At 36.0% G+C, this 16355-nt stretch overlaps 1 protein-coding gene across 2 annotated transcripts in view; it reads right to left on the reverse strand.

Annotated features, from left to right (window-relative positions):
* LOC106882625 (autophagy-related protein 16-1) overlaps positions 1-16355 on the reverse strand; it is an 80121-nt gene that overhangs the window by 22045 nt on the left and 41721 nt on the right. The window contains exon 9 of one of the 2 annotated variants that reach the window (XM_052967333.1): positions 10990-11085. The exons of the other annotated variant lie outside the window; for it this stretch is intronic. Within the exon in view, the coding sequence (XP_052823293.1) occupies positions 10990-11085 (96 nt within the window). The remainder of the gene's footprint in view (positions 1-10989; positions 11086-16355) is intronic. 2 annotated transcript variants of the gene reach the window in all.

The following is a 16355-nucleotide window of genomic DNA, read 5'->3' on the forward strand; positions in this document are numbered from 1 at the left end:
AAATTTTCGTCACATCTTGCAACCTTTTCAATAGTTGTTGACTGTCCGTTAAGACTAAATGAACATTTGAGACAATATGACGACAAAAAACTGTCCTCCATACTCTACCAGCATGGAGGTAACCTGGGCCAATTTGACATCTGCATTTTATCCAAGCACCCAAAAAGACCCAACACTCAGATAAATACAGGAGTATGTCCTCATAAATGAAACATACCCAGTATTAAATAGGAAATATACGTAGTAGATAATCATACCCCCATACCCACAGTTTATATCTATATACAAGTAGAATAGTAAGTGGGCCGTTACCTAGTTAGTTGTATGCATGTGTGTATATGTATATGCACATGTATGTAGGCATATGGATATGAAAGTAAACAGATAGACATATAGACAGATAGGTACATAGTAGTTTATATGAACAGACAAATGAACATACACAAATGAAGACTGAAACACATGACCATATACACACGCACTTCACTTCTCACAAGGACACATATGGAGATACACATCCATACATAGTCACAGTACATAGTCACAAAAACCCATACACATACACACAAACATACTCAGACATGCACACACAAGGAGACAGAGGTATACACACATAAAAACACACAAACACATGAATATGCAGAATACAAACATACACACATGCATATATACAGACACACACACATACATGCATACACACTTACATGCATTCATACATGTACACATACATACATGTGCACACACACTGACCCACACACATGAGCACACACACTGACCCACATACATGCGCACAAACAAACAAAAAGAATGCAGCTTGAATAACAGAGTCAACAACTATTGAAAAGATTGCAAGACAACGAAAATTTTAGAAAAATAAATAAGTAAATGAGTGGAAATTTTACCAGTGAGTGTGTTAAATTATAAGGCACTAAAAGAGAATGACTCTCCCCAGACACAGCAGTATACATACATACATACATACATACATACAGAGAGAGAGAGAGAGAGAGAGAGAGAGAGAGAGAGAGACACACACACACACACATACACAAACATATGATCACTAAAATGAAACATCCAGACACGTCACTAATTCAGAATTTAAGCCTTCTAAATATTCTTAACTCTTTAGCATTTAGACTGATCTTATCCAGCTAAAATATTCTATTTGTTTTATATTCAAACTGGCCAAATGTATACCAAGAAACTAAGTATTGATGAATCATCAGCTTTGGGTACATACACACACATATAGTCAGTCATAGTCACACACACACACTCACATACCTTCATAACCATGAATGATTATATATAAAAACATTTACATTACCCTACAATGTCATGTTAAAAGTAAACTTCAAAACTACAAGATAATGGATGATTAATTCAAAATAATGTGAATAAATAAGCTTTACATTTGACAGACTAATCTGAAATGCTAAAGCGTTAAGCTCAAATAAAAAATTAAAACTAATGTGAAAGGAAATACTAAACTACAATACCATACTTTCTCATGTCAAATGAACAAGTTCATAAACAATCAATCATTCACTTAAGAACTATTTAACAGAAAGGTCACTTCTGATAACCAATACAAACAATCCAAAACCTAAAGAAAGGGATATTCTACATTATTTACATTTGACGAATATTTGTTCTCATCATGTTTGCTGTTAACACAACGTTTTGGCTGATATACCCTCCAGCTTTCATCAGGTGCCTTAGGGAAATTTCAAACCTGGGTTCTCATTCCTAATGTATTTTTTGATATTATTAAGCTAAATTTATAAGTTCTAAAATTGCAGAAGAATTTGTTGCTGGGCAGTTTAGTTTAATGGTAAAACACTTGACGCGTAATCACAGAGATGTGAGTTCGAGTCTCATGGCTGGCCAGTAACGTATTTTTCTGCAATATATGAATAATTTATCGTGATCACACTATTTATAGTATTATCATGCGTTTGAGAAATAAATTTATTTCTGTATATTATTATTATTATTCAGGTCACTGCTTGGAATCGAACTCAGAATCTTGGGCTTAGTAGCCTGCGCTCTTAACCACTATGCCATATGCCCATGGGATATCCTGTTTAGACTAATCTATAATCTAAAAGTAGTGAGATAACTTAATCTTATATCTAATTCATATTTCTTGATAAATTCTATAAATATGTTATAAAGAGAAAAAAAAGGCATTTTACCTGGTAGGCATTTATACATGCAAAGCTACTATTGCATTTTATGCCCACATACAAGTAATTAAGGATAAGCCACTCTTGTATTGCAGAAACAGTCATTTGCCTCCCTGAAAATTAACTTATTTTATCAACAGTTGATTTAAATCACACAGTGCATATTTTGAGTGAAATGAAAATCAATATTCTGGCCAAGAAAAAGTGTAAAAGTAATGAAAGGAAATAACTATACTACTAGAAATCCCTTGAAATCCAGAGGGAATAAAAGTCATGTAATAGCTCAACTAAAAAATTTTAAACTATTTGAATATTACTAACTTTTGTTTTAAATGAGAAAGGTCAACACTCATTAGAGATGATATATATTATATTTTAACACCTTCAGAACAGTTAAAACTATCAGTTTATTGAACTTCCTCACACACCTAAGAACTGTATCCATTTGTATATTATCACTATATATTTTCCATACATTTGTGATTAAAATTATAAAAACGAATCATGTAACTTTTTTCCAAAACAATAATTGTATAGCTGTATATTATTCTTTTACTAGTTCTAATCACAGGAAACACTTAATTTATGAACCCCGAAAGGATGAAAGGCAAAGTTGACCTTGGTGGAATTTGAGCTTAGAACATGAGGACAGATGAAAATCTGCTAAACATTTTGCTCAGTGTGCTAATGATTCTGTCAGCTCGCCACCTTAATTAATAATAATAATAATAATCCTTTCTACTATAGGCACAAAGTCTAAAATTTGAGGGAGGGGGATAATCAATTACATCAACCCTAGTGCATAACTGGTACTTAATTTATCGACCCCAAAAGGATGAAAGGCAAAGTTGACCTTGATGGAATTTGAACTCAGAATGTAGCGACAGACGAAATACCGCTTAGCATTTCCTCCAGTGTGCTAACAATTCTGCCAGCTCACTGCCTTTAATAATAATATTGATAATACTAATAGATATTAAAGATGATTCTGAAGCATGAAAATACCAAAAAATTGTACTCAGTAACAAAAATGCAAAAATATACCTATGAAAAATGCAATTTGATGAACCAGTACCCAAAGAACTCAACAAGCAAGGCAAAACAAATAAAAACCATAGCCAAAACAAACCTGCCTCCAATATATTAAGGAGAAATGGGAGCAAAGGCCACTGCATGATAAACACCCAACTAGAATCAGGGACTCTGAAGTAGATCAAGCCTGTCATGCTCTGGTCTCAAACCAGAAACTGAGGGTTATATAATTTCTGCTCAGAACCATTCCCTTCCAGCTTGGCATTATTAGAGTAACGCCTTGAAATATGAAGGCAGCTCATCAAACCACATATGCAGAGAGTACCCTGATACAAGCTGACTTTGGATCCGGATCCAAAACAATTGGGCAAAATATTACTAAGCATTTTTCCAATGCAGTAACAATTCTGCCAGCTCACTGCCCTTAAGTGGTTTCTGATTCAGACAGTGATTTTAAGATGAAGAGCTAATTGATGCTATCAACTCCAGTACATGACTGGTATATTATTTTACTGACCCCAAAAGGATGAAGGACAAAGTTGACCTCAGCAAGATTTGAAGTCAGAATGTTAACAGCCAAAACAAATACCACATTGCATTTTATCCAACACCCTAAAGATTTTGCAAATCCACTGCTCTCATCACCACTATCATAATAATGATAATATTCTCAAAGGACACCTATTACAGAGACAATCAATTAAAAGTTATTTTTGTACAATACACTGGTTATGCCAACCACTGTAGATAAATACATAACAGCCTAGGGGAGATGGAAGTGACAGCTAACAATACAGCAAAATTGATTGTAAGGTGTAGTGGATATGAAGAGATCTGATGCTAGCTTACATATACAGACAGCTAGAAGTAGGGGGAGGGGAGATTGAGTGCTAAGGAGGTGGTAGAATATGAACAGGTCTAATACTATGGCCTCAATTCAGAAGGGGTGGTGAGCAAAGGTGAGTCAAGCAAGAGTGTAACAAGAGAAATAGTTAGTGGTGTCAGAGGATGGTAGAAAAAGGAGTACTGGGAGAGTAATACTAGAAGTTAGAGGGAAAGGAGGTGATAGCTACTACTTGGTAAGAGGGTGAGTGATTGAGGGATAGTTTGTAGGAAGGTAATAGTAATAGTGAAGGTGCATGGCTTAGTGGTTAGGGCATTTGGCTCATGATCATATGGGTGTGAGTTCAATTCCCGGTGACATGTTGTGTCCTTGAGCAAGACACTTTATTTCACGTTGCTTCAGTCCACTCAGCTGGCAAAAATGAGTACCTGTATTTCAAAGGGCCAGTCTTGTCACACACTGTGTCATGCTGATTCTCCCTAAGAACTACATTAAGGGTACATGTGTTTGTAGAGTGTTCAGCCACTTGCATGTTAATTTCAGGAATAGGCTGTTCTATCGATCAGATCAACTGGAACCCTCATTGTCGTAAATAACAGAGTGCCAGTAAAACAGTAACAGGAATCAATCATAAGTAACTTGATGTATGTCAATCACAACTAACCAAGACATTGTGCTGGATGAGAGTGAGGAAAGGTGGTGGTGGGTTTGAATAGCTACATTATATGGGCTGCCACGCACAGTGAATGTAAGCAAGTGAGCAAGCAATAAAGAGAAACTGGAGGCCTTAATTTGGTTATACAGGATCATGGTACCATCAATAATATTATAACATCTGAGCAAGCTATGGGAAATAAGGAAGTAGAGAGCAGTTTCTAATTGATGAAAAGAAATAGTAAAGAACCATAGGAATTTAGCCGTAGTGTTGTTGGACTATCAGAGAGTCTTTGAGAGTATCACATACTATGGGTGGTCAAAAGTTTCAAAACCAATGGTAACTGCTAATCAGCACCTAACCAAGACTGGGCATATCACTTTACTTCTCAAAGGTAAGGACAATTCAATCAAATATAACAATATACATTATCAAAAAGCAATCATCCTGTAAGATGATATCCTGTTAATACTGCTATTTGTCCTCTTGTTAAACCCTTTATCATACCTGTTCATTAACCAGTAAGCTTACAGAAATAGAAACCCTAAACCCAGAAACATTTATCACTTTTCCTTTGTAGAGAACCTGAAGTTCTATGGATTACCCAATATTCCAAACATCAGAATAAAATTTATTGAATTTCTGTTTTTGGTAGTTAGACAAAGAAAACTCAAACCCTGCTAAACAAAACTGAATATGAACAGCTTTGCTATACAATCTATACATTCAAGTGAGGATTACAAGTATCTTCAGTAGGATGACATTATTGAGTACAAAGGAGACATCAAGGAGAGAGTAAGAAATGAATACCTCATCTTATAACAGATACAACTATATTGCAAAGCTCCTGGAACAAAGATGAGTATAGATCTGTGATGTGTACAAGAGGTAAGATATAGGAGAGCCTCAGTGAAACTCTTATAGATAAGCATCATCATACTCATTATTTAATGTCCATGTTGGCATGGGCTAGACAGTTTGACATGATCTGACAAGTCCGAGGACTGCATCATATTCCAAATTCTTCTAATATAACAGCACTGGGTTGGTGGAGTTGACATAGTGTTAGCAGATAAATAGATAGTAGATTAATTCAGGTTGTCAGAACAGGTGACAGAATTATTAAATCCAGCCACGTCACAAGCAACACAAACAGCAACAGATTCTGCAGGTGCACCATAATCACAACTGACAGATAAGCAAAAAAAAAAAAAACTGTTTCTAGGAGTCCTCTTACAGACTACCTTGATAACAGTAACTTTGTTAGTTAAAGCCATTCATTAAAAAGACATCAACCATGATAATTGTGACACCATAATAGCTTCTCTGATGCACATAGGGGCTTTGAATATAGGACAAAGACTAATGAGGGACCAAGGCTCTTAGAATTCTACAACATAAATGACATGAATATTAATTTCTGGATCAAGGTTGGCTACTTGACCACTAATCACTTAGGCTAATATACAAGCCGGATAGACTTCATATGCACTAGGAAACAGGAGAGAGCTGGTTGTAAATACTAAATCTTTCCTTGGTGAAGAATGTACCAGTCAACTGAGAGTTGTCATAAGTGACATCAGAGCCGGAAATACATGATTATAATACAGTAAAGGAAAGTATGGAAGCTGAAAGATTTTTTGGTAATGTGTAGATTCAGGTGGTGTCTATCTTGAGAAAGAAAACAGACTTATAAATGAAAACTAGTGATTTTTATGAGACAGCTTGCTGTGATCCAAGAACCAGATGTGTGGATGGAGCAAGGTTCTAGCACAGCAAAAGGTGATTGAATGATACCATGGATAGAGACAGAAGAACTATGAGGCAGGCCTAGGAAGAAAAGAAGATCAAGAAGCAAGGAACAACATCAAGTGGCTAAAAGAGAAACTAGACATTTGAAGTAGTTAACAAGAAGCTTAAAATAAAAAGTTTGACAATGTTCTAAAATAAGAAAAGTATAAGTGTAAAGAGTTCTAGATTGCAAAAGAAAGTAGTTGCAGGGAGGGGGTCATACCTAATGACTGGCATAGTAGTATCATTGTCAGTTGCTGCAAGGGCAAAGGAACAGCTCAACAAAGAAGTAACTACAGAGGATCAAAGTGATAGACTAAGTTAAGAAAATGCTAGAGATTATTAGGAAAATAATTAGTTTAGATGAGATACAATTCAACTTTACCAGTGTGGACTCTTCAGTGTCCTCTTCTTAGACTGACAACTACAAGAGTAGTTCTTAGGTAATAGTAAGCCACTTTACCGAGTACTTAATAATCTGGTGAAAGCTTTGGAATGTTCCACATTTTATAATCAGGTGATTGTGAAGAAAAATGGCAGTAAATAAATGCTTTGGGAGTGCTGTGAAAGTGATGAACAGAGGTGCTGTTAGTAAGATGAGAGCTAGTAAAGAATTTAGCATGCTGATATCTGTCTATTAGGGTTTGGTTGTCAGTCTATTCATCATCATTGCCACCATCATGTTTATGTTCACTTTTCCTGTGCTGGTATGAGTTGGATGATACTTATTAAGGCAGTGTTCTACAACCAGATGCCCTTATTATTGCCAACACTTACTTGTTTTTCATCTATAATAATAAATGCCAAAACGAATTTGTGTGCCAGTGTGTCACACTTTGGCCCCCTCCTTCACTATTCAATGACACTTCTACTATTCCTCCAGTTGGGGTGAGAGTAATAGTAGACATAGAGACAGTGAGGTGAGTAGTAGATTGATGGTTGTGATGGTAATAGGGTGATAGTAAAAGTATGAGCTGTAGTTGTGATAGAGGCAGAGGTGACTGATGATGGTGACAGTGGTAGCCGAGGCGGTCAGGGATGACGGTGATAGTAAGCAATGTGAAAGACAGTGGTGATGGTGGTGGAGGGAAAGGTGATGAAGTCAAAGGTATTGATGGTGGTGGTGTCAGAAGTCTGAATGGTGTCTGTATGGCAGTTGTGATGGTGATGGTCGTGGTACTGGTGATGGTTGAAAACAATCAACAGAAAGAGAGAGAGAGGTTAGATAGAAAAAAAATTGTACTAACCCTCACCCGAATGGGATGACAAAAAATGTTGTTTGTCATGCAGCTTTGCAATAAGTTCCAAGTCGACAAATTATATCATTGCTTTGACGAAAATTGTTCATTGCTTGAAAAATAATGGTCAAGTTTAATAAAATTTAATATGTACTCAATGCATGAAGTGTCATTGTTGGGCCCAAGGCTCAATGAAGAGCCTCCACAGGAGCTAGCTTAAAAGCTGCCAGATAGGGTGGATTTTAAGCTAATATAAAATATATTCTTTATTCTATCGGTTTTCATATTTCAAAACCACCAAGCTGCAGGACACATTGTTTACAGAAAATATAAACAATAATATCACTGTCACCCATCAGTGTCAAGGCAAAGACATGCAGAAATAAACACACAATAAGTTCCATACAGTTTCCACCAATTAATTTTATTTACAAGTCATTACTCAGTCCAAAGCTATAGTAGAAGACAACTACTCAAGATGCCATGCAATGAGATGGAACCCAAACTACCTGTTATGAAGTAGCTATAGTTTACACTAGGTATACAATATGGAATTCCTATTGACATCTTTCTTGTATTTTGAGCATGATCATTTTCCTGATGATAGGAAAGTTCAGTTTTCTTTTCTACCAACTAACAACTTGTCTTTGCTCAGTTTACTTTTAAACTCTTTGATTCTAGACTCTTCTTTCATTTTTGGAACTTTTCATTCCTGACAGATTCACTTCTAGGAACTAGACTGTTTAAATACAGAAGTTCACCCAGCCAGCCAGTCTTAAACTGATAAATACAAACTATAGATACACAAGAGATGCAATGGAATCATAGACAGGTTAGCATAAAAGAAAGACTTTGTAAGTGACAGATGCTTACAGGTAGTTAGCAGTAAGAGCACCAAAGAAATGAACCCTTTCAAATGTGCTCTGAAAGTATAGTAGCCAGAATAAAATCAGGGTTGTAGAAGCTTTATAATAATGTACTAGCATCAAGCAAACAAAAAGGTCTATTACAACCCCCAATCCTTTGCTACATACTAACAGAAAAAGATGCCTCAAAAATAATCTGGTCCCACATCTTCCTTCTCATCCAACCGAATTAAACATTTCTTAGGTTTAATCAATATACTTTCAAATTACAAGAAAGTATTTAATGAAAACAATTTGGAAGCAAGTTCAGTTGTACAACAACCATGAAAAATATAAAGAAACCCAGTCAAATGAGCAGCAGGGGTAAATTTCTCATGCGAAAACAGATCCATGCTTTCTTATGAAGTCAAGCAGCACCAAGACAATTATCTACAAAACCTAAACAGGAGAATGGTAGAAAGTCCAAATACTGCTCTTTTAAACACACCTCTTCTTTCAGAAACCTGAAAACAAATAATGTAAACAAACTATCCACCTATATTTGGAACTTGCAGTCAGATAGTTCAATACAATTATAAACACTGAAGGAATTAATGAAATAATTGGTCACATATTCTTTTTTTAAGTTGCTCTGAAGAAGAAATGCCAAACTGTTAAACAAGATAGGTAGTTTCAGAAGATATGGGCAGTGGTTTAGTATATGTATATAGTGAGATCCGATACATTAGTGTGACTAAAGAGTGATTGTATGAAAAAGCTTTTAGGTGGGTGTCTTGTCAGATTAATAAAAGAAGCAGAGAGAAAAGATAGCTCAAAAGTTTCTATACACCATATACTACCCAACAAGTGTAAATACACAAGTTTAAAAAATGCTGATTAGCATCTTGCAGGAATTATTAAATGAAATGAGTATGCTTAAAGAAATTAATTCATGGAAGATAACCTCTTAGCAAGCAACAAATATACTCTTTGAAAATCATGAAGAGATTGTGCACAGATTATGAAAATATTCCATAATTATTAGATTTTTTATAAAAATAATATTTCTGGATAAAACTTCCAAGAGGATTCACTAAATTGTTTGCGATATGAAACCACTTCTGTTGAATGAAGTGATTCTATTAATTTAAAAGCAAAAAAGTGTTTGAACAGTACTAGTAGATATGAAATTATTTCTTTCATTTTATATTTTTAGTATTTAGAAAAAGAAAACTGAAATTACATTGGTCGAGCAATTCATATGCATATTGGTAAAAATGACAATGTCTAAGTAAGTTTTGTATTTTTGCAATATAAAGAAAAGATATAGAATACATATCAATCTAACAATGAAAACTAAAGGAATATTAACACCGGAACATTATTGTAAACTGAGAAAATACTATTTGACTGGATTATTTAAACTATGCATTATAAAATGACTTTTATAATATGTTCAGAGGTACCAACACCATCTCACTCTCTCTGACTGTTTCTCTATTTTTCAAACTCTCTCCTATCTTCCTTCTCCTACTGGGGAAGCCAAGTATCTCCTCTATAGTAAAACAACTATCTCTGTCTCTTTATCATACTCCAACCTCTCACCTGGCACACAACCACTTCCCTCAGTTTCACTCCCTCTCAACTAAGAGGTCTTTGTCTTGAAAGTTACTTGGTGACCCCACTTGTGCCGGTGTCACATAAAAAGCACCTGTGCTGGTGCCATATAAAAAGCACCTGTGCTGGTGCCATATAAAGAGCAACCAGTGCACTCTGTAAAGTGGTTGGCATTAAGAAGGGCATCCAGCTGTAGAAACTATGCCAAAACAGAAAACTGGAGCTTGTAGTTCTTTAGCCTGCCAGCTCCTGTCAAACTATTCAACCCATGTTAATATGAAAAACAGATGTTAAATAATAATGATGAAGATGATGATGAAGTATAAGCTAAATAGACAATAGTTATGGCAGATTAAAAGCAACTAAACTCTGACAGAAGGATATGTGGAAGATGTTAACAGCTCTGGAGGTGACGAGAAGGAATAAAGAAGATAGCTAGCTTGAGGCAACCAAAAAGGGAGTGTCACTGGCTGTGAAACAAGCAAGAGGAGTTAAGCTGAAAGCCAGGAGTAACTGGGCAGTAACTGACCATTACTACTGGCATGCCAACCAAAGGATTTAGGGTCAAAACACTCAAGACAATACTTGATGACTTCTTTTGGTTAAAAGCTACTGTTGTTAGCACATGACTGAATCTGCTAACAACTCTAATAGATGTATCTAATAGTATTCCCCACTGAAACCAATAAATATTAAGCAGGCAGAAGAGAATGAAGAACATTGTCATTCTAATAATATATTTTAAAGATTAAAAAGTTAGGCATTCAATACATACAAAATGAAAGTAGCTTTCATCAAAATACATGTTTATTGATTCATATCTCTGACTTGGTCGTGGATAATTGTAAGATGGTGCCAGATAACCATAGTGCTATAAAAAAGAAATAGCATATGAAAATATTTGGCTAAATTTTCTTCCTTGATAGCACTAGTATAGAGGGATGACGTATAAAATAGAAAACAATATTCTTCAACTGATAAAAGAAAAAAGTACATTTTGGTTTTAACCAGGTTTCTGTCTCAAAATAATAATAATAATAATGATAATAATAATAAATTTTCTGCTTAAAAAAACAAACAAAAAAACTATGGTTAGCTCTTTTAGCCTACAATTATTGTTTGGAAGCAAAATGATAAATCAACAAAGTTAAAACTAATTGAAGTAATATTAATAAATTGAAAATAATTTGATCTGGAAATGGGTTTTCTTTTTACCATTAGAAATCATGCAAAGTAAAAAAAGGATGAGATAGAATTGTATTACTGATATCATCAGACAATCCAATACCAACTTCATGAAATGCAAGGAAAATAGTAAAGTATTTTAAATAAGGTTGCATAATAATTATGTTGGGTATAAAGATTATAATGGGTGTGAGTAATCATAATAGTTACAAGGAAAGATGCACAAAGGATACATTTATTACAAAGAGTTCTAGAAGCTTTCTATCAAGCTAATTGGTTCTTTTGAGTTTTCAATCACCCTATTGTATATAATTGGCATTACCAGGGAAGCCAACACCCACAGGTACAATGTGACTTAGAGTAGGATCAAAATAATGCATAAGATATATCAATAATAGTTGGCATGTTTACAGCAATATCCAATAATGGTTCCAGTTTGTGAGGGTACATGGCCTAGTGGTTAGGGTGCTGAACTCATGATTGCAAGATTGAGGTTTCAATTCCTGGAGCAGAAGACTTCATCTCATGTTGCTCTGTGTCACTTCAACACCTAATGTATGGTACACTGCACACCTATTCAGTCAACATCGATTTGATGGAAAGAATGAGTTAATGTACAACATATACATTTGATCCATTTAAACAAATCATTTGTGTTGGTCATTCAGCAAAAACTGAATACTCATGTCATATTCAACAGGAGATTCTATCATAGCTCCAGTTGAGTAAATGAGATGTTTCTTCTAGTATAGCAAAGCAAAAAATATCAGTAGCTAAGATTTGATACATTTATTTTCATGGTCATCATATATTCTAGATGTTCCCAGCTCTTAGAGATATTCAATTGAAATTGAGGAATACACACACACACACACACACACACACACACACACACATATATGTATGTATGTATGTATGTATGTATTCCTAGTTATGAGTAAATAGTAAATAACTGAAGTGCATAAATACATACAATTACATACAATTTATACTGCTTGAACAAAATTGTATAATATTTATATCATGAACTGTACACATTAACAAGCATTAATTACAAAAGCTTTTCTCTCTTCATATATTATCATCGTTTAACGTTTGCTTTCCATGCTGGCATGGGTTAAATGGTTTGACTGAGAACTGGCAAGCTGGGAGGCTGTGGGCACCATAAAGTGTGACATGTAACCAAAAGTTGGGCTCAGTATTGGGTTCCCCACTCCACTCCAGTATTCGGTGTAGTATGACACAAGGCACCAAAGTCAGGACAGGTTAGAGTGCAGAGTATGACACAAATAAAAGAAATAATAATAACAATAGGCAGAAAACAGGTATTGTCTTCATAACATTGAATACCAAACCTATTATTATTATTATTATTATTTACATAGCAGCTCAACTCAGCTCGATGTGCCTTAGGTCATCCCAGGTTAGTGGTCCCAGTGGCATCATCATGCGTAAAACTGACCAGATCCACCAGTGTTCTCTATCGCTGGCAGTCCCGTGCCAGCTCCTTTACATCCATCAAGATGGAGTTGAGCCTCCAGAGATATTCTTTAATCATGACCAGTCATCTGGTGCAGGGCCGTCAAGAACATCAGATGGTACCATGTGATGTTCTTGATGGCCGTCACAGCTCTGCTATTGAAAACTGGTGATCCTCTATATTGGCTCTGAAGTCATAGAGTTTATCAGCTCTTGCATCTATCTGGACTCCATAGTCAACAGCAATGGAGACTTGACTCCAGAGATCAACTGCATACGTGGTTTGACCACCAAGGTTGTGCACACCCTATGGAAGCCCCTTTGATGCCACTGCCCTATCTCCCAGAAGTCAAAGCTCCATATCTACAAAATGTTGAGCCTCTCTGGTCTCCTCTATAGAGCAGAAAGGTGGCTCCTCACAAAGACCCTGGCAAAGTGGATTATTTACATATACATATGTATACAAAAATACACACACAACACACACACACACACACACAGAGGCAAATCCAAGAAGAAAATAAAACCCCAGAAAACAACAAAAATCAATTGGACATACACTAAATATATTAGACTGATAACCAGTGAAAGTTTAGAAGTAGAAATGACATTTTGAGCACGGCTCTTCATCATATAGAGGAAAGGCAGGAATGAGCAGATAGCCCAAAGAAAAGCATGTGTGTTGTTACATGGCCAAAATATAACTGACCTGAAGTTGGAGAGAGACAGCAAATGTGGTTTTTAAAACCAGGAGAGTATAAAAATGAGCAGGGTGTGAGTGTGGAAGGTAAGTGGAGAGAGAAAAAGAGGGGAAAAGCATAGGAAAGGAGAATGAGATTGGAGAGAGAAATGGAATTTAGAAGCTGTTTGAAGGAGGAGGGAGTGTATTAAGTCCAAACAGCTTATGAGTTTGCAAAGAGAAGATGTAATGTTGCTCCTTGCTAAGTCAGATAGTGATGAATCTATGGTGTGAGGCCAGGCCAAATATTGTGTAGTGTTGGTCAAGCAAAAGTAGCAAACAACAGGAGTATTTTTCTGGAGGCAGATATCTCATAGATATCAGTAATCTGTTGGCTAGCTGGTGGCCAGACTGTCCAACATATAAAGACCTGTAAAGGGTATATTTGAGGCAGTAAATGATGTAAGATGAGATACAGGAGGAGCCACAGAAGTGAGCAGTGTGTTAGTTGGTTCCAGTGACAGAGGTGATGTTGGCGATGAATGGACAGGTGTGGTACTGTGGTCAAGAGCAAGGGAAGGATCCAGCATGGGTGAGAATGGAGGGAGAGGAAGGAGCTATGGACCAGTAGGTCACATAGGTGCTGGGTACATTTGAAGGAGGCGAGAGGTGGGTTGGGGAAAAACAGGGAGGGTGGTAAGATCAGAAAGAGGAAGTTAAAAGGCCCATAGAATTTTCTGATGAAGGGGTAGAGGGTGGGAAAGGGAAGCAAGGGGACATGATTGGGAGACAGGTGTGAGTGAGGACCAATTTGGCAGGCATGAGTAAGGGCAGCATGGACAAGGGTGGAGAAGTATCCACAATGAGTTGACAGGCGGGCCAAGTAACAAAATTTGTTGAAGAATTAGTAAAAAAAAAAACTCCAAATGCAGATGCAAAACTTAGGATCAAGAAGCCACAAAGTAAATCTAGCAATGATAAAAGTTCCACTTAGCAGGCAAGACCACAGAATTCAACTACCATTAAAGAGGTGGCTCATACTCAATATGCAGAAATAGGTAGGAACTCTGGTGTGAAATAAATTATTTTAAATATCCAGAAAGCTCTCAAGAGGTAGCTGATAACTTCTGTTATCTTAGTAAATTAATCACCAGTGAAAATTATTGTTCTGAGAGTTATTATCTCTGCAAGTAACAAAGGGGTTCTCTCCCCCAAGTGAAGGGCAAATTATATAATTGCATTCAAAGTGCCAGTACTGCTTGGTAGCAAAACATGGTATTAAATGTGAAGGATGTGCAGAGGTTAGAAAGAAATAAGGTGAGTATAGTTTGCAGAATGTGTTAATTTTGGAGAGAACAAGCAACAGAACACAAACAAGCTGAGACTGGGTATAAGCAGAATCTGATGTAATACGCAAGAAAAAAGGTTGCATCGGTGTAGCCATGTGATGTATAATGACCGTGACAGAGCCAAGTAATCCCAAAACGAAAGGAACTCATTGAAGATGGAGGGAAATTAGATAAGGGTATGGACATCTCGGTAAAGGCTTAAATCAGGATGTTGGACTTCATAAATGAAACAAGGAATTGCAATGAGCAGCATAATGCTATGCTGCAGAAAACCTATCAGTCTTTACAAGCACAGAAAAATAACAATGACGATGATAATGATGATAATTACTATGAAATACACACAGATCTCACCTTGGAATTCAACCAGCATAACTAAATCAAAACTGCTAGGATTTTGATACAACTCTACAGGCTTCACATAAACTTATATGCCCAACCATCTGTATGTTAACCAGAATATATTTGTAAATATTTCAACAGTAAAAACAATAATGAACTCTACAATGATTCTTCTATTATTTATGAGTGTGAATAGATGAAGGAAAAACAAGATACATCTCCAAATCACAAATCTGCCACTCTCTGATAGGCTTGTGGTCAAGCCTGGAGCAGTGTAGACCTCCGGTGTTCTTGACCCCTGGACTAGATTTGGTAAATTTTGATACTTTCACCCACACAATTTTCACTAAGAAAAAACAAAAACAACTCAGAGTTTTTGCGTCGAATCAAGTACCCTGCAAATAAGTACCCTTATTTTTGTTCAGAAAAGCCCCACCCCCATCCCACCTAGTCATTGGAATTTTTTTTACCTTTTTCATTGAATGAATTATGGTGACCTCTTAATATGCCATAAAACCCATTTTTTGGTCCAGAAAACAGGATGGGGTGGGGTGGAACCCTCGGAAATTTCACCCCCTTCCCATTTTCAAATATTTTTTGCTGTTTCTTTCTTTACCCATATTTTTAGATAACATTTGGCAGAAATATGTTTTCAAGAGAGTGTGTATTACATTAGACTGAAAATTCAAAGAAGTTTGAAATGAATAAGTGAAAATGCAGAGGTTATAGAAGTTAGTGGTAATGAAGTGTGTGGAGAGATAAAGAATGATAAATAATTCATCTAAAAAAACAAGTTAGAGTTTGTGTATATGTGTGAAACAAGTAAAATTATAATACTAAAAAGAAAATATCTTTTTCATACCTCTTAAAAATCATTGGATATAATATATATAATAATCCCAGATTGCAGAATAGATTCGAAAAACTAAAGCACTTTCCCTTTGCAATTTTTAGTGCCAAAATCAGGTTGCTAATGTGTTTCATTTTTGTGTGAGGAGGGGGAGAAAGAGAGAGTGAGTGGGTGATGAAGTTTACCCCACCCTTTTTTCTGAACAAAAACAAGGGGTTTGCAGCGTATTAGGAGGTCAGGGTACTTGATTCCACACA

This window comes from Octopus bimaculoides, chromosome 4 (genome assembly GCF_001194135.2).
Source record: "Octopus bimaculoides isolate UCB-OBI-ISO-001 chromosome 4, ASM119413v2, whole genome shotgun sequence".
Lineage (NCBI taxonomy): Eukaryota > Metazoa > Mollusca > Cephalopoda > Octopoda > Octopodidae > Octopus > Octopus bimaculoides.